The sequence below is a fragment of the Littorina saxatilis genome, linkage group LG11 (assembly GCF_037325665.1).
Source record: "Littorina saxatilis isolate snail1 linkage group LG11, US_GU_Lsax_2.0, whole genome shotgun sequence".
Taxonomy (NCBI): Eukaryota; Metazoa; Mollusca; class Gastropoda; order Littorinimorpha; family Littorinidae; genus Littorina; species Littorina saxatilis.
The window spans coordinates 14,532,084-14,558,735 of NC_090255.1; the positions used below are offsets into that span (position 1 = coordinate 14,532,084).

The following is a 26,652-nucleotide window of genomic DNA, read 5'->3' on the forward strand; positions in this document are numbered from 1 at the left end:
TCCCCGGGCTATCATAATGGTGGGCCCACGGTTTTACAATACTCTATTGTCTTTCCACGCATGCGGATGTTTATGCCAAAGTTACGCAAAGACATTTTATCTTGCGCAAAGGAAAACTGATTAACAGTAGCCGGTTCTTTCTTTCTGCGAGAGTTCAGCGTGAGTAGGATAAATCTCAACGGCAATACAAATCGCTCGTTCAATAAAAAGAAAGAAAAGGTGTGGTGCGGCCGGCTCTCCGCGCCGATCAGACTGTTTGATGTGATTGTTGTCGCCACCACAAAGAGCACGAGCTCAACGCAAACAATGACTTCGAATTCCTTGCGTGTCGGCGGTCACGTGACCTGATGAGAAAGCGCAAGGTTTAAAATCTCGCTGCCAACTTTACTACCCATAGTGCAAACCCCTCTCCTTGGGTCTTGCAAACTATAATAACTCTTTTAAAGGAAAATACAATTGATTCAAAAAACACCAAAAAACGGATTTATTGATAGCTGTGCATTTAGTCCTGCGTGATCAATGGTTCGTTTTCAGATTTGAGAACAGACATAGTTGTGAAGCTACTAAATTTAAGTACGGACAGAAATAACGCATCTTGTTATCTGCAACGATTAAAGTGAAGTTCCAATCACTGGGCATTCAGTGTGCATTTTACCATGTTTCGTTTATAAAGGTGAGACGATCACACTTGTCGATCCAGGGACAAAATAGGCCACTCGGGCATGTCCTACATCACACAAGACAACCGGCCAAGGAACTGTTCTCGTTCTCCTACACAACATATCACAGAGTGTGGGCAGCACGTAGAAAGAAGCACTGATTGAGTGAGAGAAGCTGGTCACCCGAGCGAGTCATGCCACACTTGAGTTGGCGGAGTGGTGGTAGTCAATAAAGCGAGTGACTGTGCCCTGCGCACCACAGCACTGTCACCAAGCAAGGTGTAGCTGTAATGGCTGTTAGCGACAACACGGGACACTATAAAGGCAGCACAGCGCTCTTATCGGAAGGAGTTTACCAATCATACTTCTTTGCGCACGTGCGAGGTAGCCCACACTCACCCTCCCACCCCACATCGTCCAATCAGCGGCGCGTGTCTGAGTGTCATCACCACCTCATCTTGGCAACGACGCCCAAGGGACATCGTATTGCCACGCTGCTCTGTGCTGGAGACACCTGTCTGTGAATCATTACAATGATAAGCCCTTCAAGGCTGCCGCAGCGTGAGTGCATTAATGCCGTAGTGCGTGATAACACCGACATAAGTGACTGTATCAAGTTTAATAAGTGAAGGTCATGCTACTATCAGAGGACCAGTTTGACGCCACTAAAGGTCATTCAGCCATCAGAGGACCAGAGTGACATCACAGAAAGACACTTAACTATCATAGGACTGGAATGACGACGCAGTAAATACAGGGACACACAGGTCATCGAAGTGACGATTGATTTTATTTTTACGAAAGCACAGCCAGAGGAAAGGCTGTATGGACATCACAACCAATGCTGTAAGACGCAAAACACTTGCCCCCTCCTCCACCTGACTCCGTGGACGTCACCTTCTTCCTGTTTCAATCATTGCAGTACTACACACGCTCATGCACAAATGTCTCTCGAAATACGAATGTATTAACAACATAGAACGTGGTGTGTGTGTGTGTGTGTGTGTGTGTGTGTGTGTGTGTGTGTGTGTGTGTGTGTGTGTGTGTGCGTGCGTGCGTGCGTGTGTGTGTGTGTGTATGTGTGTGGTGTGTATATGTGTGTGTGTGTGTGTGTGTGTGTGTGTGTGTGTGTGTGTGTGGTGTTGTTGTTGCGTTTTTTAACAACTGAACTTTTAATTTTCTTTATTTTTTAAACTGGAATTTTGCTGTCACTGAGTTGATTGAATTTCACCAAACACGCCGTCCGTCCCTTTGCTGCCTCGCTCACCTGTCTGCCTTCATCTAACGGTTCGTCAACCAGTATGCACTCCGTGTTCTTTGTCTTCACACTGAGCGACACTCGCTGTCATGTCTGGCTTCATCTAACGTAACGGTTCGTCAACCAGTATGCACTCCTTGTTGTTCTCTGTCTTCACGATGAGCGACACTCGCTGTCATGTCTGGCTTCATCTAACGTAACGGTCCGTCAACCAGTATGCACTCCTTGTTCTCTGTCTTCACGATGAGCGACACTTATGACGGCTTACTAGTGCCAAAACCTCATAATTGTAATTATCAAGGGAAAATTAGTAATTTTTCCTTGATAATTACCATTTTCACGTGTTTATTACTAATAATTACTAACTTTCACCTGTTAATTACTAATTTTTAGTTTTGGCTCACTTCCTGACGGATTGCTAGTGCCAAACCTAAAAATTAGTAATTTTCCCGTGAAAATGAGAAACTAACATGTGAAAACTAACTAACAGTAACTGACAGAGTTAATTAGTAATTATCACGTGATAATGGGTAACCCCAGGTTTTGGCACTAGTAAGCCGTCATAGGGCTTACTAGTGCCAAAACCTCATAATTGTAATTATCAAGGGAAAATGAGTAATTGTTCCTTGATAATTACCATTTTCACGTGTTTATTACTAATACTGAATTACTAACTTTCACCTGTTAATTACTAATTTTTAGTTTTGGCTCACTTCCTGACGGATTGCTAATGCCAAAACTAAAAATTAGTCATTTTCCCGTGAAAATGAGTAACTAACAGGTGAAAACAGTAACTGACAGCGTTAATTATTAATTATCAGGTGATAATGGGTAACCCCAGGTTTTGGCACTAGTAAGCCGTCATAGGGTTTACTAGTGCCAAAGCCTCATAATTGTAAAATTTATCAAGGGAAAATTAGTAATTTTCCCTTGATAATTACCATTTTCACGTGTTAATTACTGAAATTACTAACTTTCACCTGTTAATTACTAATTTTTAGTTTTGGCTCACTTCCTGACGGATTGCTAGTGCCAAAACTTAAAATTAGTCATTTTCCCGTGAAAATTACTAATTATCCCGTGAAAATGAGTAACTCACGAGTGAAAACAGTAACTGACAGCGTTAAATATAGGTTACACACTCCGAGTTCTGAATATCGTGCATATACCTGTAAATAGACCCGAGGGAAAATATGCACGATATTCAGGACGAGGTGTGTAAGCTTTTTATCCAATTACTCCGACATTTTCATTAAAAAACCGAACTTTTTGACACAAACTCTGCGAGTGCCTGTTTACTGCTCATCAAACCTTCCGCGACCAAAAATCGTGTCGTGATATTCATGTGCGAAACGAGTCCCTTTTGTCTTTTTGTTTCCAGGATTGTGCCGTTGAATGCATTTGATACTGTGCAGTTACCAGCCGATTTCAGTCGGTTACCCGAGCAGGCATTCGTCAAAACTGCGAAAGACCGCATTCTGATAATCTTCGCTTCACAGCTAGCGACGGGAGAGAATGATACCCGAAGGGAAGTAACTCATTTTTGACCTGAGTTCAGGATTCAAAAGACCGCGTGTGTGATTTTACAAGCGATGAAGATGATTGCTCAGCTGAGTTTGTGCTTATTCGAGCCTTTGTGATTCAGTGTTCAAATTTGGATTACCTACTTCTTCAATCGTCACTTACTGATTTAGGTGAGCCTAACTTTGATGTCTGTCTGGGGGAAAACGGCGCACCACTGTCGAGTTGTTTTTATGCGGCAACGCAAGTAGTCTAGTGGTCTCTGGATGTCCAAGGTCCGACCCACTTCGCCACCTTTTATTCTAACAGTATCACCAACTTTGAAAATGGCAATTTCCATGCTGGTCAACTTGAGCCGAAGATACTATAGCAAACTGACGACAGATCCTGCAGCAGACGACAGATCTGTAGCAGACGACTGATGAGACAGCCTTGTTCTATTGAACCATATTTAGCAATCAATGCTCTAAAAGCGATAACAAATGAACAAAACTATAAGCATTCTGTTTTAGTGTAAGTTTTATTTCGTTGCTCAAGATTTTGAATCAGGATGTTCTTGGGATTGATCTAAGCGGTTGCCCATGAAGCGTATCTCGTTACGACAACATTACTAGAGTTGTGCGCCTTGAATCACTGTGTGTCTCTGTCGCTCTCTCTCGTGCTCTCTGTCTCTCTTTCAGTCTCACCGCGTCGGACAACTCATAATCTTCACTCAGCTCTATTCACCCAAACAGATTATGTACATTCTTTGTTGTTTTCTTTATTTCTTCAATGATATTGTTTGTAGATCGTTAGCCAAACGTCAGTTCGACTTTTATACCGCAGTATATCTCAATCGTTTTGCGGAAAAAAAGTAGTCCCCGAGTTAACGATAAATATGCAGATGACCTCTAAATTATTCAATTGTAATCTGAGATCAAAGACAATGACCAATGACAGGTGAGATCGAGACTCGGTTGTGATGCATAATTCATATGGTTGTGATGGATTATCCAGAATAATCCCCTCTACAGCTAACAGAGACAAAGAGGCAGGTCATGGGATAACTGATTAGTAATTATCACGTAATAATGGGTAACCCCAGGTTTTGGCACTAGTAAGCCGTCATAGACACTCGCTGTCATGTCTGGCTTTATCTAACGTAACGGTCCGTCAACCAGTATATGCACTCCTTGTTCTCTGTCTTCACACTGAGCGACACTCGCTGTCATGTCTGGCTTTATCTAACGTAACGGTCCGTCAACCAGTATGCACTCCTTGTTCTCTGTCTTCACGCTGAGCGACACTCGCTGTCTCCGCTGGCACTCCACTCGGGACAAAACCATCTATGTTCGTCTCGTTCCTTTCAAATATACCATTATGTGCACAAAAGAGCTTCGTTAGAACGGATGCGATGGTGCGCGTAACATTAATTATGTATGAAACACACTAAAGACACATTATTCGTGAAAGCGATGAAAAGCACGCTTCGGCGAACTCATTCTAACATCAGCACAGCGGCCTGTTATTTTATTGATGCAGTATGGCAGAATTAACCTCACAATGATATCGTTTCATCTTCAGGTATTTAGAACTCTATATTTGCGTGTGTTTTTTTTTCTTATCACACTTTTGTTCAAGGGTACTTCTTTCGTTCTTCGACACCAGCAGAAAATAGACAAACTGGTAAAAGATAAGTTCTCTTAACAGCAAATTATAACAAGTCGCGTAAGGCGAAAATACAACATTTAGTCAAGCTGTCGAACTCACAGAATGAAACTGAACGCACTGCACTTTGTCACCAAGACCGTACTCGTAGCATCGTCAGTCAACCGCTCGTGGAAATGGCAGTGAAATTGACAAGCCAGAATAGCGCGGTAGTGGTTGCGCTATGCAGGATAGCACACTTTTCTGTATCTCTATTCTTTTTAACTTTCTGAGCTTGTTTTTAATCCAAACATATCATATTTATATGTTTTTGGAATCAGGAACCGACAAAGAATAAGATGAAAGTGTTTTTAAATCGATTTCGGAAATTGTATTCTAATCATAGTTTTCATATTTTTAATTTCCAGAGCTTGTTTTTAATCCAAATATAACATATTCATATGTTTTTGGAATCAGGAAAGGATGAAGAATAAGATGAACTTGTTTTTGGATCGTTTTATAAAAAAAATAATGTTAATTGCAATTTTCAGATTATTAATGACCAAATTCATTAATTAATTACTTAGCCTCCAAGCTGAAATGCAATACCAAAGTCCGGCCTTCGTCGAGTTTTACTTGGCCAGAATTTCAATCAATTTTTTTGAAAAATGAGGGCGTGACAGTGCCGCCTCAACTTTTACAAAAAGCCGGATATGACGTCATCAAAGACATTTATCGAAAAATTGAAAGAGTCTGGGGATATCATTCCCAGGAACTCTCGTGTAAAGTTTCATGAAGATCAGTCCAGTAGTTTACTCTGAATCGCTCTACACACACACACACACACACACACACACACACACACACACACACACACACACACACCAGGGGTGTACCTTAACTTTTTTTGCTACCGGCCAGGGATAAAAAAAAATAAGAAAAAATAATAATTAAAAAAAAAATTAATAATTTTAATTATTAAAATTTAAAAAAATTTTTAACAAGAAGGGCAAAGCCCATACGACTCACATGCTTGACCTTGACCTTTACATGACCTTGACCTTCAGCTAAACCTAGCAATGACATCATACACTAAGAACTGCTTTACACATTTTTCCTACCAAAATACATGTGACCTTGACCCAAGGTCAAGGTCATCCAAGGTCATGCAACACAAAGCTGTTAATTCAAGACATAGGAAGTACAATGGTGCTTATTGGCTCTTTCTACCATGAGATATGGTCACTTTTAGTGGTTCACTACCTTATTTTGGTCACATTTCATAAGGGTCAAAGTGACCTTGACCTTGATCATATGTAACCAAATGTGTCTCATGATGAAAGCATAACATGTGCCCCACATAATTTTTAAGTTTGAAACAGTTATCTTCCATAGTTCAGGGTCAAGGTCACTTCAAAATATGTATACAATCCAACTTTGAAGAGCTCCTGTGACCTTGACCTTGAAGCAAGGTAAACCAAACTGGTATCAAAAGATGGGGCTTACTTTGCCCTATATATCATATATAGGTGAGGTATTAAATCTCAAAAACTTCAGAGAAAATGGGAAAAATGTGAAAAATAGCTGTTTTTTAGACAACATTTATGGCCCCTGCGACCTTGACCTTGAAGCAAGGTCAAGATGCTATGTATGTTTTTTGGGGCCTTGTCATCATACACCATCTTGCCAAATTTGGTACTGATAGACTGAATAGTGTCCAAGAAATATCCAACGTTAAAGTTTTCCGGACGGACGGACGCCGGGACGGACGGACGGACGGACGGACGGACGGACGGACGGACGGACGGACGGACGGACGGACGGACGACTCGGGTGAGTACATAGACTCACTTTTGCTTCGCATGTGAGTCAAAAATCAAAAATTTTTAAGTTAAAAATTGAACCGGCCCCCCAAAATCCCAACCGGCCCCCAACCGGCCGGGATTTCTTACAACCGCCCCAGTGGCTCGTCGCGTGCTAACCACATACACAAAAGACGTACATTCATACTTATTATGCATACATGTGGATTTGCACTACTAATAACTACCACAAACACACACAAAACTTGATGACTAAAATGCTATATTTTAATATAATGATAATGAACCTTGTTTTAATAAAGAATTTAAAATAAAAGCCGCCACAAAGAAACAAGAAATCAAAACAACATTCACACCCTGTCACACAATCACACACTAAACCTCACTAAAAGTTACCCCCTTTATGTACCCCCTACCACACAATTTACAAAGTAATTTACTATGGAACTTTACTTACCACATAAACACACACTTTAAACAAAAGAGTAATCAGCAATTTTTTTTATTTTAAATTATGTTTTTTGTTGTGTAAAACCAAGTATAAAAAGCTGACTACAATTTTTTTTCTAAGTTGCTTTCTTGTTTTGTTTCTTTTTGTTTATGTGTGTGTTATTAATATTACTGTTAGATCAAGCAGAAGTATAAAAGTTAAATAATCAAAAGCATTATATTTCATTTCTATTTCCTAATGAAAACAGATGTTCAGATTTCCTGATCCTAGAATTGTTTACAGGTGATCTTTATGCTTTTGATTCAGAAGAGTTGCAGAGTTGCACCCCTTATCCTATTGTTGAAGGTCTGTCTTTTCTTCTTTATCACATATACTGGATCGGTTTGGTTTTTTTACTTCCTTAGTTGAAGGGAAATAATTGACAGCACTACTTGTACTAAGTTGGTCAGCAAAGCTGGTGTTAACATATTTTAGAAAACGGTCTTAATGAGTATCCCTGCAGTCAATGACCTATACATTTCCCAGAAACTGGATCAGTGGTACATAGCAGGCACATCAAAGGAAAAATACAGAGGGGAAATATGTTTGCTCTGGATGGGCGGTCAGATCAAAGGCAGATCGCATTGTAAAAGCTGGTTGGCCTTGAGACCTGGGTCAATGACCGGTACTTGCAATCTGAACACAGCTGCCTGTCCAGACACTGACCTTCTTACCCGGGGTCAATGACCGAGTTTTTATCTGAGAGGAAAGTCTCTGAAGGATTGGTCAGCGCAGGATAAGATAAGAGAGGGGATGAAGTGAATAGCGCAAAGAGGGGGGAGGGACTGCTGATGCAATCGCCAGCAGCTCGTGGCACTGGAGGGGTGTTTACACGGTCAAGTGAGGCGGAGGGGGGGTAGCTGTTCCGATTAACTACGTTGCCTAACGACTTTGTGCTTCAGCGAAATTTGAACCCGCCCGGAGGGCGATTTCAGAGGAATTTCGAACCCGCCCGACGCGATTTGAACCCGCCGGGGACGATCGGGCGACCGCCAATATTCAGCCCTGTACACCACGACCCTCGTCTCGATTCACCCTCTATGTTAAAACATTTAGTCAAAACTTAACCAAATGTAAAAAGGACACATTAACTGACAAAGAGATACATTGAGACACAGGTGGAATTCGCCACGCAGACCAACCGGTCGATTCACACACACACACACACACACACACACACACACACACGGACAGACAAACACTCAAACGGTTAAATTGTAAGTGACTCACCAGTCTCCATGTCCTTATCGGACTTCTTCTTGCCCTGCAAAATACAAAACAACAATTATTCCATTTGTCATTTAGCTTCCTCGCATCTTTATAAGTGTTCATTTTGCAACATTCGCATTTGTTTGCTGTGTATCTTCTTCGTCCACTTTAAAGATCGATAGATCGAGATTCTAGTGAATGTTTTGTTTTATTGATTAATAAACGTTGCATAACCCTACCCTTATGACCCTTATGTTTCTTTCAATTCTTGACTTTGGAACGTCAGCTGTCTGTCTGTTTTAGGTTTCAATAAAAATCATGTGCATTGGTTACTCTCCAGTAACAATTAAGCAAAAAGATTTTGCAGAATAAAATTACATAATTAAATTAGTGGCTAACCCAAAGTAGGTGACGATCATGTATTCAGAAATATGTCTATGTTATATTAAAATGCTGCTGCTAGTATGTTTAGCCTTTTTTCGGTCGAAACATCCCCTTCTCATACATCATCTGTTGACTCGAGCATACTTTACTGATAAATGTAAGTGGTTTTCGACTTAAGTTTTTGTGTGTGCACAAAACACTTGAGGATGGAAGGCCCGATGGTGAAGTGACACAGTCGTCCAGATACGATAATCTAACGACATGCTGGATCATACACCCGATGGTCTAGGATCATACACCCGATTGTCTAACGACATGCGGGATCATACACCCGATGGTCTAATGACATGCTGGATCATACACCCGATTGTCTAACGACATGCTGGATCATACACCCGATGGTCTAATGACATGCTGGATCATACACCCGATGGTCTAATGACATGCTGGATCATACACCCGATTGTCTAACGACATGCTGGATCATACACCCGATTGTCTAATGACATGCTGGATCATACACCCGATGGTCTAATGACATGCTGGATCATACACCCGATGGTCTAATGACATGCTGGATCATACACCCGAAGGTCTTACGATATGCTTGATCACACACCCGATGGTCTAATGACATGCTGGATCATACACCCGATGGTCTGACGATATGCTTGATCACACACCCGATGGTCTAATGACATGCTGGATCATACACCCGATGATCTTAAGATATGCTGGATCATACACCCGATGGTCTAATGACATGCTGGATCATACACCCGATGGTCTTACGATATGCTTGATCACACACCCGATGGTCTTACGATATGCTTGATCATACACCTGATGGTCTAATGACATGCTGGATCATATACTTGTACACAAACTAGTAATCTGTATTCTCGCGGCTTCCTGTTCAGACTGGGAATTTATTTACAGAATAATGTATCACAAATTGACATAGGCGTCAGGTGAATTGTAACGATTCCACACTGCACAGAAATCAGCGTGGCTGTGGTATTTGGGTACGTGTACCGTAAACTACCTTGTATACGCCCAGTATTGAGTAAACGCCCACCCCCTACTTTTGGTCAAATTCTGCGCCCACCACCCATTTTCGATCTTTGGAGTAGACAAGGAAAATAAATTAAAAAAATGATTTAGTCTGCTGTTTTTGTTGTTTTTTAATTGTTTCCCTTCCTTGGGAATGTTTCGCGGAGTGGACAGAAAAAAAGGATTCTAGAGTGGCTAGAGAATCGCGATACATTTTTGATGCATTGGACTGGGAGGGAAAAGAAGAAACGAAAGCTTCATCTTGGGCGGGAAGCGATGTCTGAAGAGGTTGATTTAGGTGTTCTTGGATTTCTTGACCAAGAACGGGTAGAGGGCCGTGTCGTCGGGAACAAAGATCTTTTGAAGTTATAAACTTGTTAACAGACACTAACAAGTCGCGTAAGGCGAAATTACTACATTTAGTCAAGCTGTGGAACTCACAGAATGAAACTGAACGTAGTCCGCCGCTAGTGCAAAAGGCAGTGAAAGTGACGAGCCTGTTTGGCGCGGTAGCGGTTGCGCTGTGCTTCATAGCACGCTTTACTGTACCTCTCTTCGTTTTAACTTTCTGAGCGTGTTTTTAATCCAAACATATCATATCTATATGTTTTTGGAATCAGGAACCGACAAGGAATAAGATGAAAGCGTTTTTAAATTGATTTCGATATTTTTAATTTTCAGAGCTTGTTTTTAATCCAAATATAACATATTTATATGTTTTTTGAATCAGGAAATGATGAAGAATAAGATAAAAGTAAATTTGGATCGTTTTATAAAACAAATTTTTTTTTTTACAATTTTCAGATTTTTAATGACCAAGTTGAGGGATGCTCTTATCCCTTGTAAAATCCTGGAAGGTTCAAAGTTGATTTGCAAGATGGTCTTCATGGGAAGGGAGGTATCTGTAACCCATGCAAACAGAGCTGTAACAAAGCATGGAGCGCACTGTGACTGCAGTGGACACACAGGACAACGTCAACGGCTGGCTCTGTGTCGTCAGCCAATGTAGCGCACACACCCGTAACAATGTTGACGCCACACCATGTTCGACACGGTCCGTTCTTTACTGAATGATACTTTCTCTCAGTAAATGGAGTTCGGATAGTTATAACTCCATAAGACGAGGCAAACACACAACTGATCAGTAATAATAGTGGAGGCACGCCAACAATGTGCAAGTCAAGCAGTGTCCACTGGATATGATGCAGGTTTGTATCTGAAAGAAAACAAGTCGCGTAAGGCGAAATTACTACATTTAGTCAAGCTGTGGAACTCACAGAATGAAATTGAACGCAGTCCGCCGCTAGTGCAAAAGGCAGTGAAAGTGACGAGCCTGTCTGGCGCGGAAGCGGTTGCGCTGTGCTTCATAGCACGCTTTACTGTACCTCTCTTCGTTTTAACTTTCTGAGCGTGTTTTTAATCCAAACATATCATATCTATATGTTTTTGGAATCAGGAACCGACAAGGAATAAGATGAAAGTGTTTTTAAATTGATTTCGAAAATTTTATTTTGATCATAATTTTTAATTTTTTTAATTTTCAGAGCTTGTTTTTCATCCAAATATAACATATTTATATGTTTTTGGAATCAAAAAATGATGAAGAATAAGATGAACGTAAATTTGGATCGTTTTATAAAAAAATTTTTTTTTACAATTTTCAGATTTTTAATGACCAAAGTCATAAATTAATTTTTAAGCCATCAAGCTGAAATGCAATACCGAAGTCCGACCTTCGTCGAAGATTGCTTGGCCAAAATTTCAATCCATTTGATTGAAAAATGAGGGTGTGACAGTGCCGCCTCAACTTTTACAAAAAGCCGGATATGACGTCATCAAAGACATTTATCGAAAAAAAGAAAAAAACGTCCGGGGATATCATACCCAGGAACTCTCGTGTCAAATTTCATAAAGATCGGTCCAGTAGTTTACTCTGAATCGCTCTACACACACACACGCACACACACACACACATACATACACACATAGGTACACACATACACCATGACCCTCGTCTCGATTCCCCCTCTATGTTAAAACATTTAGTCAAAACTTGACTAAATGTAAAAATGAACATCGGACCTCACTATTGACTGGCACTATGAGTGGTCACGTTTAGTTGCCTCGGCTTTTTGAAGGGGTCCAACTCTGCCACATCCCCTAAAATCCCAACAGAGTTATTTATGGAAATCCTCTTTTCTTTAGCTAGCTGATGTGCTCTCCGTGTAAATACAAATCCTGCTGGAATCCTGCGGGAATAAATTATTTACAAAAAGATTGAAACTGTGTGTGTGTGTGTGTGTGGCACGACATACGGCCAGGGTGGTGATGGACGGCCCCGTGTCGTGACGAGGGCCCACAGGGCTGCACGTGGCCACACAACAAACCTGCACGCCTCTTTGCACTGTCTGAGCGCGGAAAGTCGAGCAAGACGAACGAGGCAAGTGCGCGTTCACACAGCTTACGTGTCCAGCAATCGTGGCAGGGTGACCACGCCCCACTGATGGGGTTAACTTTCTGTGTTAATTAAGTAAGATAAAAAAAAAAACGCATCGTTTCACAGCTTTCGCTCTTTCCTGACGCCGGGTTCCGAGGTACGTCACAACGTCACTCAGTAACACGTTTTTACTTCAGTCAGCTGAACCTTAACCTCCCTTCCACCATCCTGCTATTAGTTATATGTTTCAAATCAAAAATGTACAAGTGCTCAGATACAGCCGCTAGCTGTTTGTAGCACAACTCCTGACTTCATGGACTATGCAATTTGTTAGCCATTAGAGGTGATACAAAGCTGTGGCAGCTCCCGCCCAGAGTGGGTTAAGAGTCAATGCCTCTCAACAATTTGCTTCATGTTTTAAATATCCGTTGTCCAAAGCAGAAACCTAATTAATGATCTCAGTTTCGAACAAAACATTAACGATGAGTCATTTCGCAGCGTAAAGACACTTTAAGGACGAACTGTTGTCTGAGTGCGATGCGCATCACTCTGATTTATTGGTGCAGCCTTCGTTTTTACATTTAGTCAAGTTTTGACTAAATGTTTTAACATAGAGGGGGGAATCGAGACGAGGGTCGTGGTGTATGTGTGTCTGTCTGTCTGTCTGTGTGTGTGTGTGTAGAGCGATTCAGACTAAACTACTGGACCGATCTTTATGAAATTTGACATGAGAGTTCCTGGGTATGATATCCTCAGACGTTTTTTTCATTTTTTTGATAAATGTCTTTGATGACGTCATATCCGGCTTTTCGTGAAAGTTGAGGCGGCACTGTCACGCTCTCATTTTTCAACCAAATTGGTTGAAATTTTGGTCAAGTAATCTCCGACGAAGCCCGGACTTCGGTATTGCATTTCAGCTTGGTGGCTTAAAAATTAATTAATGACTTTGGTCATTAAAAATCTGAAAATTGTAAAAAAAAAAATGTTTTTATAAAACAATCCAAATTTACGTTCATCTTATTCTCCATCATTTTCGGATTCCAAAAACATATAAATATGTTATATTCGGATTAAAAACAAGCTCTGAAAATTAAAAATATAAAAATTATGATAAATTAAATTTTCGAAATCAATTTAAAAACATTTTCATCTTATTCCTTGTCGGTTCCTGATTCCAAAAACATATAGATATGATATGTTTGGATTGAAAACACGCTCAGAAAGTTAAAACGAAGAGAGGTACAGAAAAGCGTGCTATCCTTCTCAGCGCAACTACTACCCCGCTCTTTTTGTCAATTTCACTGCCTTTGCCATGAGCGGTGGACTGACGATGCTACGAGTATACGGTCTTGCTGCGTTGCATTGCGTTCAGTTTCATTCTGTGAGTTCGACAGCTACTTGACTAAATGTTGTATTTTCGCCTTACGCGACTTGTTGAGATTTGCACTTCCACTCAACAAGTCACAGTTGTGGAATAAATAGCTGACATTTATTATCTCTCCGGCTGTTGCCAAGGCTACGCTTCTTTTTTCCCTATATATGTATTAAGATGGATCCTTTTGAACTTAGCCTCCGTGTACTGGACGCGAGGGATTCGATGTGTTGGATCAATCATTGTCTCATCATCGTCATCGTCATTTTGTATCTGGAGATAAAGCGGGAAAGACTGACGCACAAGGGAAGTAACTCAGCAGCTTCTGTGCCAGCTCACAAACGTGCATATCAAAGATCAAACATGTCGTTTAAGCATTTAAACTGGCTTCTTTCAATTGCCTTACACCGACATTTTCATTCAAAAGTATTAACAGTTTTCTCTCATTCAAACATCGACAAAACCTTATAACCTACTCAATGCGATCGAGTGCTTCTGATCCAAGTGAGCATCTCAACGGGGGTGTTCGGACACCGAGGAGAGTCTGCACACAAAGTTGACTCAGAAATAAATCTCTCGCCGAACGTGGGGACGAACTCACGCTGACAGCGGCCAACTGGATACAAATCCAGCGCGCTACCGACTGAGCTACATCCCCGCCAATGTGTTTAAGTGAAAACCAAATTACAAATACAAAATTATGCATGCATGACTCGAAGCAGAAACAATGGGGTGAAATACTTCTGTGACCCCACCTAGGTTAAGTGTACTAGAGTGCAAACAAAGTTTGATGTTTGAATGATGATACAGTGCAGAATATGTTGATATTCAGGCACAGAAAAGCAAAGTTAACTATTCAACCAGATGTCTGTTATTTGATAAACGTACGGCATAGGTTGACATGGTTGCAGCTTGCTCAATAACAGCTAATTTTCCCAAATTCGTATGTAGTTATCTTAGGGGGAGTGTACAAAGGCTTATAGGGGGAACGTACTGAGCACAAAAACAGAATCTCTGGGGAGCGTGTCAAATACAAGTCAAAAAAGTGATTTACTTCACGAATAACTCTTTAGTGCTGTCATGGTTGGTAAACAAATTTAGCCTATCGAAACACAATTGAACACAGAATGAATGTATACTAGCTGTACAACCACATGAAGCTTCGTTTGTCCATATTTTATGTTTTAAGTGGAATATTCGTCGGAAAACACAACTTTGATGCACATACTGTTTATTTTCTCTTCAATTGGACGTAAAGTTGGCATTATAAAACAGTCAGGGCTTAGATATATAACCTTTGATGAGCAGATGCGACTAAAAAATCAACATCCTAACTTTGTTAAGATACCTTTTATTTAATTTTTCATAGACATACCCGATGAGGCACGCATCGCAGCGACGAACAGGAAGCTAGGGGGGGGGGGGGGGGGGGGGGGCGTACGAAGAATATTTGGATCGACGGCGTGAGTATGGCAAGGTTCATTCAGGTATACACTCCATGGGGATGGTGGAGGTGGGTGAAGGAACGCTGCCGTCATTCCCAACAACACAAATAATACACTAGAGTGAGACAACTAGGGGAAGGGCTCCTAATATGGACCAGCTCCTAATATGGACCACCTCCTGTTCTGACAAACTAACGGCGCCAGAGCGCTCAAAACAATTTCACTGGCTGTATTCACCCTCTCTGGATAACTTTCACATGTTAAAACAGTTGCAGAAACACAAACCTCAAAACCGTTAGGTTTTTTCTCTTTTTTTCACTTTTGACAGGGTTCACTCTAAATTTGCCGCCTAAAACGGACTCGTTTCTGTCCACAGCCAAAGCTTTTATCACACACAAATTGCTACATATGACAGCTAAGACCGTATTTGTTACATTTTAGCAGTGTCGACCCCGAGTTTCTACTGCAAACAAAAAATAATAGCAAAATCTCAAAGTATGTGTGAGTCCCCTAATATGGACCACCTTCAACAAATCGAAGAAAATAAAAGCTAAATGCTATTTTCATTCATTCATTAAGAAGCTTGTTGGAAATAACCTATAAACTAGCCTTCGAGATTAAAAAAATATGACAAATAGTCTTCTTTTCGTGGAAGTTGATAATTTCACTTATTTTCAGTCTGTTTTTGATAAGCTTCTTTAGTTTCCTGGTGTGCTTCAAATAATGCTCTCATCAACCCGAAACAGATAAATCCAAAGCATATTTTGATTAGTCTGACTTGCACACTAAGTTGTATCATGTTATTTTGGGCTTTTTAAAGTGATTCGAGAAGGCCGCTTCAGTGGTCCAGGCTCCTAATATGGACCATTTGTGGGTTTTTCTGTATTTCATTTTTGCTGAATATCTATCAAAGCTATTTCACTCTAATTAGGCCTAACGGTTAACCTAAGAGAGAAGGACTACCAAACACAAAATGAAACTTCTTCGCAAGAAAACAAGCTAGTTATCAGCATGAAACAAAAAGTGGTCCATATTAGGAGCCCTTCCCCTACTACTTATTGTTGCTGTTGTTGCAATGATGCACAGATCGTTGACCCTAGCTGACTTCAAAGATCTACCTACGTCTTCATTACTGGGCATACAAGCAGCAGAATACGTTATCTGACGGGATGACTTTATCGTACACTTATTCTACTCGTTAACCTTTGGGCGTCAAATGTTATTAAAATTGTATGTATCTGCAGGGACCTATGGTATCTGTGAGGTTCTGCCCCACTCCGCCTCACAGGAGGTTTACAGAACCCTGACATCTTTAAAAAAACCACCCAGCAATACTAACCTTATGGGACACACTCGCAATCGCATAAATTTAACAACGTTAAATGACACAGATCACTTGAATTGCTATTAAAGGCACAGTAAGCCTCACGTAAACCATCACAGATACGGTCAGGCTTTTACACACAGTACAAACACCCTTCCAGTTGAACGCTCACCAAACGGGAACATCCTAGGTGGCCTACGTAAAGAGCGAGCAATTTTCAAAGATTTTATTTTTGCGTGGTTTATCTTACCCCTGAGCCATCGTGAACCCGTGTGATCCAGTTTCCCTTTTTGACAATGTAGTCGTCAGTTAGTCATTTGAATGCGACTCGATGTGAGCTTATTTACAATAGCACGTTTTTATGCACGAAACAAACGGCTGTGGTTCACAAGAACTCTAGCGATGGCTTTTGACTGTTGAGAGAAACGGCGATATGCACTGATAAACCGTCGTCTGCTACGACCCTTGCGTGACCCTGCTTCCGGGCTTTTCTTTTTTCAAACTTTCACAACTTCGAATTGTACTGATCTTGTCTTGATGAAAAAAGAATTCTTTTATGATTAAAGAATGTTTGTGTAACAAGCTGTCAATTTATTATTTAGATTTTAAAAGTTAGGTCTAGCGCAAAAACGCACCACAGTCCAAAAACATTTTGATAATCATTGATTCACGGCTATCGCCAGTTTACATCGATATAATGAGACCCGAAGGGAAGTAACTCATGTTTGACCTGAGTTCAGGATGGGTCCAAAAAGTGTTCGAGACAATCTGCAAAAATAATTCTTTAAAAATTGCTCGCTCTTTACGTAGGGCACCTAGGATGTTCCCGTTTGGTGAGCGTTCAAATGGAAGGGTGTTTGTACTGTGTGTAAAAGCCTGACAGTATCTGTGATGGTTTACGGGAGGCTTACTGTCCGGGCGTGATTTCCGGTATCATAACAGCCGTCCAGCACCAAAACGAGGCGCCATTGTTGTTGGACCAAGTCCACGAAAATAAATTCTTTGAAAATTTCTCACGCTCGAAAGAAAGCAGCCAGGATGTTCCCGTTCGGTGAGCGTTCAAATGGAAGTATGCTTGTACTGTATGTAGACGCTCGGGGAGCTCTGTGATGGTTTACGGGAGGCTTACTGTGCCTTTAACCACGCGTGAATCACACACCAGTTTTCGTGATTTACTCAACCTCCGAGCTATCGGGGCTCCGTGTAACCTACTTTTTCATTCATGATCAATTGAGTGTTTGCGCTTTTAATGCTACTATATATATGCAAAAGCATGTTATTGTGCACCTCTGAACCTAAAATACAACAAATGACTGATAGTGACACAAAATAGAGTGGCTGCGTCTTCAAAGAAACTGTAGCGGTTTGCGGTCTGCTTTGGCAATGGTAAGGTGCGGCTCGTTTGATGTGATAGTCGCCTTGCTGCGGAAGTATGTTTGTGTGCGCGCAATACTCAATCTACACAGGCACAGCAACAAACAGTATACAATGTTTGAAATCTCAGTCGACCAGCATCTTAAAAAGGGGAAAGTTAAACCGTTTTCGGTAGCCTATACTTCCCCGTCATCAAATGAAAAGAGCTGCAATTTACACGCACCAGTCAACGGCACTCATCCACCTCATCCGGGCTCCCTATTTTTAAAGTGTTTAAACTTCGAACTGAATTCACTTTGATGATAAAAGAATGCTTTCGTGTTTTAACAATGTTTGTCTCATAAACTGTCAATTTATTATCAAAAAAACAAGAAAGGTAGGTTGTTGGAACGTTTGTTATTGACAAAACAATACATTCACAGATATTTCGACCCAACGATCTTTTAAGTGAACAGACAAACATTCCTTTTTTCTTTAAAAGGCCCAATATCCAACTTTCTTTTTTATATCCAACTAAACTTGGCCAAAAAATTATTGCAACAAATTTCAAACCCAACTTTAAGCATTAATCCCCGTGTCATTTTATTAACACTTTATATGCCAGAGAAGGCCGTTCACTTAACCTTCAGGATCACCATTTGGATTAAATATTTATTTTACAGGGATCACGTGACCGCCGCTCAAGTAAGGGTACCCTCAAAATCGACCAGACAAAAACGGAAAAGCCGAATGAAAAATCGACAAAAAATCACAATAGGCAAAACTTTGCAACTTTGACATACGAGAAGGAAGTCAAACCAATTATCTACCCTGAACAGATTGTTTTGTTTTGCTACCTTGCGTATTTCGCGTGCTATGCTATTCCTACTGATGCAGGTGTCGATCGCAAGAGCGGTCAAAAACGGGACTTTTTGCGTCATTTTTTAGGGGTATCATGACAAAAAAAGTCTGCACTTTAGCAATGACTTGGTGGATTGCTTTGAAACTTTCAGAATATTTTACCAACATAGGCCTACTACAGATACTTCGAGCGAAATGATGGATTGTTACAGGTGTTTGTTAAAATGTTATGCAATTTTTCGAAAGAAGTTTTAAATCTCGTCATAGGATTGTTCGCTTGGGTCCCAAAAATATATGACTTTGCATGTCTTTAGAAAAATAATTGATACACACACTGCTAAAGTTTTATGTGCGTGTAAGTACTGACGCAAATTTGCTGGACCAGTAAACACGCTACATATTTAAGCGATGATTCTGGTGCCACAGCGATGCCCAGCCAAGCGTGACCGTAGCATGTTTTAAGAGGCACGCAGCGATAACAGCTGTAAGCGCGAAACAGCGTGAACGTTCCATTTTTTCCTCATGTGTTTGCATGACTAGCAAATTAACGCCAGCAGCTACACGCAAATGAAACTGTATCAATCATTTATCTGTAGATATGCAAAGTCATGAATTTGTTGGACACAAGTGAACAATCCTATGACAAGTTTAACAACATTTTCCGAAACATTGCGTCACATCTGGATAAATAACCGTAACGATCCAAACTTTCGCACGAAGTATCTCTAGTATGTTGGTAAAATATTCTGAAAGAGTCAAAGCAATCCACCAAGTCATTGCCAAAATGTAGCGCTTTTTGACATGATACCCATACAAATTGACGTAAAACGTTTCCGTTTTTGACCGCTCTTGCGATCGACACCTGCATCAGTAGGAATAGCATAGCACGCGAAATACACAAGGTAGCAAAACAAAATAATCTGTTCAGGGTAGATAATTGGTTTGAATTTCTTCTCGTATGTCAAAGTTGCAAAGTTTTGCCTATTGTGATTTTTTGTCGATTTTTCATTCGGCTCTTCCGATTTTGTCTGGTCGATTTTGAGGGTACCCATACTTGAGCGGCGGTCACGTGGTCCCTGTAAAAGAAATATTTAATCCAAAAGGTGATCCTGAAGGTTAAGTGAACGGCTTTCTTCAATCAATCAATATGAGGCTTATATCGCGCGTATTCCGTGGGTACAGTTCTAAGCGCAGGGATTTATTTTTTAATTTTATTTTATTTTTATTTTATACAATTTATATCGCGCACATATTCAAGGCGCAGGGATTTATTTATGCCGTGTGAGATGGAATTTTTTTTATACAATTCATCACGCATTCACATCGGCCAGCAGATCGCAGCCATTTCGGCGTATATCCTACTTTTCACGGCCTATTATTCCAAGTCACACGAGTATTTTGGTGGACATTTTTATCTATGCCTATACAATTTTGCCAGGAAAGACCCTTTTGTCAATCGTGGGATCTTTAACGTGCACACCCCAATGTAGTGTACACGAAGGGACCTCGGTTTTTCGTCTCATCCGAAGACTTTCTTTGGCATATACAGTTTTAATTAAATGACACAGGAATTAATGCTTTAATTTGGGTTTGAAATTTGTTGCAATAATTTTTTGGCCAACTTTATATATATGTTTGTCTGTTCACTTAAAAGACCGTTGGGTCGAAATATCTGCGAATGTATTGTTTTGTCAATAACAAACGTTCCAACAATCGACCTTTCTTATTTATTTATTCTGAATTTTGGAACGTTGGCAGTCTCTTAGATTTTTGATTTGTCAATTTATTATTAAGGTTTTCAAAGTTTGGTCCAGCACCATAACGAGGAGTCCGATTCACACGAATCTATCGACACAAAATACATTCTTTGAAAAATGTCTAACTCAAAACGGAAAGCAGCCAGGACGCTCCCGAACGGTAATAGTTCAAATGGAAGTATGTTTGTACTGTATGTAAAAGCTCGGGGAGCTCTGTCATCAAAAACAGATGGTTTACGGGAGGCGGAGTGGGCCTTTAAGTATTGTCAGATATTCTGTAACTTGGGGGATTCAGCGGAGGAGGGAGGGGGGGTTAACAGCAGACACAAGAATATACCCCCCCCCCCCACCTGACTGTTAGACTTGGTGAGGTAGAGACCGAACCAATATTGGTTCTTGTCGACATAGAGCAGCGTGTCCATGTCATCTCCTGTCTTGTCACCATCATGGTCGTGACAGTGGTGGTGGAAGCGTCAGCTATAATCTCATGTATCAAATCTTGAACAATGTCATCTCCTGTCTTGTCACCATCATGGTCGTGACAGTGGTGGTGGAAGCGTCAGCTATAATCTCATGTCTCAAATCTTGAACAATGTCATCTCCTGTCTTGTCACCATCATGGTCGTGACAGTGGTGGTGGAAGCGTCAGCTATAATCTCATGTATCAAATCTTGAACAATGTAATTTCCTGTCTTGTCACCATCATGGTCGTGAAAGTGGTGGTGGAAGCGTCAGTTATAATCTCATGTCTCAAATCTTGAACAAGATATTCTCCTGTCTTGTCACCCTCAAGACAGTGGTTGTGGAAGCGTCAGCTATAATCTCATGTCTCAAATCTTGAACAAGATATTCTCCTGTCTTGTCACCCTGAAGACAGTAGTGGTGGAAGCGTCAGCTATAATCTCATGTCTCAAATCTTGAACAAGATATTCTCCTGTCTTGTCACCCTGAAGACAGTAGTGGTGGAAGCGTCAGCTATAATCTCATGTCTCAAATCTTGAACAAGATATTCTCCTGTCTTGTCACCCTGAAGACAGTGGTGGTGGAAGCGTCAGCTATTATCTCATGTCTCGTCATATTGAAGAAAGTAATCTCCTGTCTTGTCACCATGAAGACAGTGGTGGTGGAAGCGTCAGCTATAATCTCATGTCTCGTCATTGAAGAAAGTAATCTTCTGTCTTGTCACCATGACGACTGGAGGAAGCGACAGAGTGAAACACCTGCAGTCCGCGGACCGACCAAGGCAGCATGGTGCGCAGTAACGTCATTACCCACGGGCACTGGGAGTGGCGTCATGACGCGTTGGGCCAATCACAGGGGAGACCACTCGCTGTGGTGAATTATTGAAGAGCACCCTGGCTACCACGTCGCGTTATGGGGGAGGTATCGGAGGTGATCCCTCTTACATCCCATCAGCCACCCCAGGGGTGGGTCAGTATCTTATGTATCAGTATAGGCAGTAAAATATGACATGGAGGGGGGGGGGGGGGGGACTGACGCTTCCACCACCACTGTCTTCAGGGTGGCTTGGTGTGGGGGATGCGGTAAAAGGCATATGAGGGGGATACTTTCAGTCTGACCTTCAACTAACACAACAGTCGATATGGTGCTTCTACGAGTCAGCAGGGAATTAAGAATCGCAACAAATCGGTATAATAATGCTGCTCAATGCACAGCCACGATATAACTGATATCAACAACGAGCTCACGGTCCACTGCAGTTATGTGTGGCATTTACATTTTCACGATGCATTTCAGAAAAAAATATCAAATCGGAGTTCCCGATACCACGATCTAAATTTCCTTTCCGGGCCAAGTTAACGGAATATAATAACTCTTCACTGTATATATGGAATTACGATTTTTACTTTAATTGACAAATAGTCTTGCAAAGGAACAAAACTTAACGAATGACAAAGACACAGAGACTCAAGAGGGAGAGTGGCCAAACTGAGTTATTACAGACGAACGAATTCACGAACGCTGATTGGTGCTAAAAAAAAAAAGAATGACTGAGCGCAAGAAAAAAGCTATGTAAATTGGAAGAAGAGCGGCACAACTTGGGCAAGTCCAGTTACATGACCTCTGGTGTGTGTTGTGTTTCGGAGCGTAAAACAGTGGAGTTGATCCCTCAGGGACCCTCAGTGACGCTGATCAATATCTTGTCCCGCGCAAACTGCGCAGGAGACACTGGCATTTTTTTCCTCCAGCAAAATGTATGTAAGGGACGGTACTACCCCATACATTTTACAGGCCCTTGAGCAGTGATTTCCCTTGACAGGACAACGGGGATTTGGAGTGGGAGTTTCCTGGTTTCGCTAAAACAAGTGACTTTTTGTTTTCAAGCAACCCACACAAGTGGTTGTGTGTGTGTGTGTGTGTGTGTGAGTGTTTGTGTGTGTGTGCCACGGTGTGTGTGTGCCACGGTGTGCCGTGTGTGTGTGTGTGAGTGTTTGTGTGTGCGCGCTCGTGTGTGTGTGTGTTTTAGTGTAGTGTAGTGTGTGTGTGTGTGTAGTGTAGTGTAGTGTATATGTGTGTGTGTGTGGATGCGTGTCAGTGCGTGTGCCGCTTTGGAGTAAATCATGTTATCAGTAGAAGTGGTGACAGTTCAAACATAAATTATCTTCCTCTTTTTTTCTCAGATAAAATCGAGAAAGTTCACGATAAATTGGAATTCCCAACTGAACAATTCCAAACTCACTGTGAAAGGGAAACCTGTGTCCGTTGAAGCTGCTGGGTTGGGTTAAATACACAGTGCAGCTCACAGCCTTCGTTTTGCGTTTTTGTTGCAGCTGAGTGCATTTACAGTTCAAAAATCCTCCTATGGTAGTAAAACAAACCCAAAACTACCCAACGACGACATCTGTCAAGCTCGACAGTTTCTTGTTCACGCGAGTGCATAAATTAACCTCGTTATTACGTGGTGTTTGGTCGGAGTTCGATTCAACTGAGTGATTCCGGCCTCCATTTTGTTTTCCGAGTACGAAATTAATTCGTAAAAATATCGCAGTTCTTGACTCTTTGGGTGCAAGTCAATGAAACTTGGTAGTTCTTCTAACGGATAGCTGCCTGAGGTATGACTAAAAGCCCCAGGGTCTCCGTGCACCTGGATTTGACAAGTTCAGTACCTTTAAGAGTCCGCGAGGCACTCAGTAGCAGAGAGCGACTATCCTTAGCGGATTATGACTTTATTCAGTTATTCTGCAGAAAAGACAAATGCTGGAGAAAAACCGTTCTTTTCTGCAGCATTTCTGCATGATGTCATCTTTCGCCGAAGCAGCGGTTTTTTTCTGCAGCAAAACATTTTACTGCAGTAAAATTGAAATCAAGAATGCTGCAGTAAAACGGTGCTGTTGTTTTACTGCAGAAAACTTGCTTACATTTTTTTCTGCAGCATTTTGTACTGGCTATTGGCGGATTATGACATTATTCAGTTATTCTGGAGAAAAACCGAAATGCTGGAGAAAAACTGTCTTTTCTGCAGCATTTCTGCATAATGTCATCTTTCGCCGAAGCAACGTTTTTTTTACTGCAGTAAAACAGTTTTTCTCAAGCATAATGTTTACTTGTTTTTTTGCAGCATTATTGCGATTAACTTTTTCTTCAGAATAGTCTGTGACAGTTTTTCTGGAGAAAAACGAACGACCTTGTAAAGTAGCGTTTGTATTCGTCGCCCCCTGAGATAGTATAATAGTTTGTTCCGCAGTGTACCAATCAGAAGGCGTGTAGCATAAGGGCATAATATTAATTTGAAACTTTGAAATTCCGGCGGAAAGGAAGTCAGACAGACAAAATACATTCGTGTCACGCACAACTATTGGTAATTCTGGATGAGTCCATCTCTCAACAGAGGGGGGCTCGCGTGCTCCAACATTATGATGAGCCAGTACAAAATGCTGCAGAAAAAGTGTAAACAGGTTTTCTGCAGTAAAACAACAGCACCGTTTTACTGCAGCATTCTTGATTTCAATTTTACTGCAGTAAAATGTTTTGCTCCAGAAAAACCCGTTGCTTCGGCGAAAGATGACATTATGCAGAAATGCTGCAGAAAAGACAGTTTTTCTCCAGCATTTCTGTTTTTCTGCAGAATAACTGAATAATGCCAAAATGCTGAAGAAAAAGTGTAAACAGTTTTTCTCCAGTAAAACAACATCACCGTTTTACTGCAGCATTCTTGATTTAAATTTTACTGCAGTAAAACTGTTTTACTGCAGAAAAAAACGTTGCTCTCGCGAAAGATGACATTATGCAGAAATGCTGCAGAAACAAACAGTTTTTCTTCAGCATTTCTGTTTTTCTGCAGAAAAACTGAATAAAGTCATAATCCGCTAAGGATAAGCAACAGCAGTCCTACGGTTTCACGTCGAATATCCTCCCCCTTGGAGAGTGTAGCCTGTGTTCACGCCACGGCCCCAGGTGAGAAGAGGGATTAGAGTAGTGGCCTAGGTATTTGACCGTCGTCGGAACTCGGATTCAGTATTCACTTACCTTACCCTGACTTCTACCACCCAGAGCAGCCAATGACTGCTTACCGTGTGTTGGAACCATAACAAGCAATATATAAAACAGTTTACAGGCACGTTGGAGGAGGTAGCAAAGGTGAAGATAAACCTTTCTGGGTAGCGAGATAAACCCGGTAGCGAAGGGCCAGAGCGCAGCGCAGTGAGCCCTGTTCATTCAAGCACAAACCACACGCCGGTTACCCGGCGCAGCACGCCAACTGTGTCTATGCTGTGACGTCATCAAGAAAACGTGGGTATCCTCAGAAAACCGTCCAAAAAAGCACTAACAAGGCTTGTTGATGAATAGTTTATTGTATATACAGCTGTAAAAGATATCGGTGCACATCCCTATATACATTTTACGAGATTTACTTCCCTATGCACGCAGCATGATAGCAAATAAGCCTCATGTAGTGCTTCCCTGTGCTATTTTCCTTCGTTTTTTCGTGTTTTTTGACAAACGAAGACAGACAGAAGCAAAATATTTCCTGTGAGTTTTTCTTCGGTCGTTTCTTGATCATGTCTGTGCGTCTTATACCTGGCAGATGTCTAGTTAGTTGGCAATTTAAAAAACAATGTAGGTTCTGCTGAAATCGTATGATGACACTCAGCGGCATGGTAATGATACCGCTCAGCGGCATCGTCGAGTCTGAAATGGGTGCACAACAGCACAACGTTTCATTCGTTTATTTCCTGCAAAACAGCTCCTATGACAGTTTTAAAGGTTGATACACCACATTCAATTGTTATTTTATCTTATATCTAATGTTTTCTACCACAGAGACAATATCACGAGCAAGTGTGTTTACATTTTGTAACTTAAACTGCCTCAACCTTCTTCTCCTTTCTTTAGGTTCATAAGTTCTTTCTTCGCAATCGCTTCTGTTAAATTTATCTAAGACACCGAAGGGGAGCCGGGCACTGTGAGTAAGTGTGTGTGTGTGTGTGTGTGTGTGTGTGTGTGTGTGTGTGTGTGTGTGTGTGTGCTTGCGTGCGTGCGTGTGTGTTTGTGTGTGCGTGTTGGTGTGTGTGTGTGTGTGAGTGTTGGTACAAGCAGAGGACGAGAGAGAGAGAGGGGGGGGGGGGGTAACTTAAACTGCCTCAACTTTTCTTTCTTTATTTGGTGTTTAACGTCGTTTTCAACCACGAAGGTTATATCGCGACGGGGAAAGGGGGTGGGGGGGGGGGGGGTGATGGGATAGAGCCAATTGTTAATTGTTTCTTGTTCACAAAAGCACTAATCAAAAAATTGCTCCAGGGGCTTGCAACGTACTACAATATATTACCTTACTGGGAGAATGCAAGTTTCCAGTACAAAGGACTTAACATTTCTTACATACTGCTTGACTAAAATCTTTACAAACATTGACTATATTCTATACAAGAAACACTTAACAAGGGTAAAAGGAGAAATATTAAGAAAGGAGAAAGGAGAATCCGTTAGTCGCCTCTTACGACATGCTGGGGAGCATCGGGTAAATTCTTCCCCCTAACCCGCGGGGGGTAACTGCCTCAACCTTCTTCTCCTTTCTTTAGTTTCATAAGTTCTTTCTTCGTAATGGCTTCTGTTAAATTTCT

At 41.3% G+C, this 26,652-nt stretch overlaps 1 protein-coding gene across 4 annotated transcripts in view; it reads right to left on the reverse strand.

Moving 5' to 3' along the window:
* LOC138979825 (calmodulin-beta-like) overlaps nucleotides 1–26,652 on the reverse strand; it is a 174,930-nt gene that overhangs the window by 105,527 nt on the left and 42,751 nt on the right. For all 4 annotated transcript variants that reach the window (XM_070352574.1, XM_070352572.1, XM_070352571.1 and 1 more), the window contains one exon: nucleotides 8,608–8,641. In XM_070352574.1, the coding sequence (XP_070208675.1) occupies nucleotides 8,608–8,641 (34 nt within the window). The remainder of the gene's footprint in view (nucleotides 1–8,607; nucleotides 8,642–26,652) is intronic.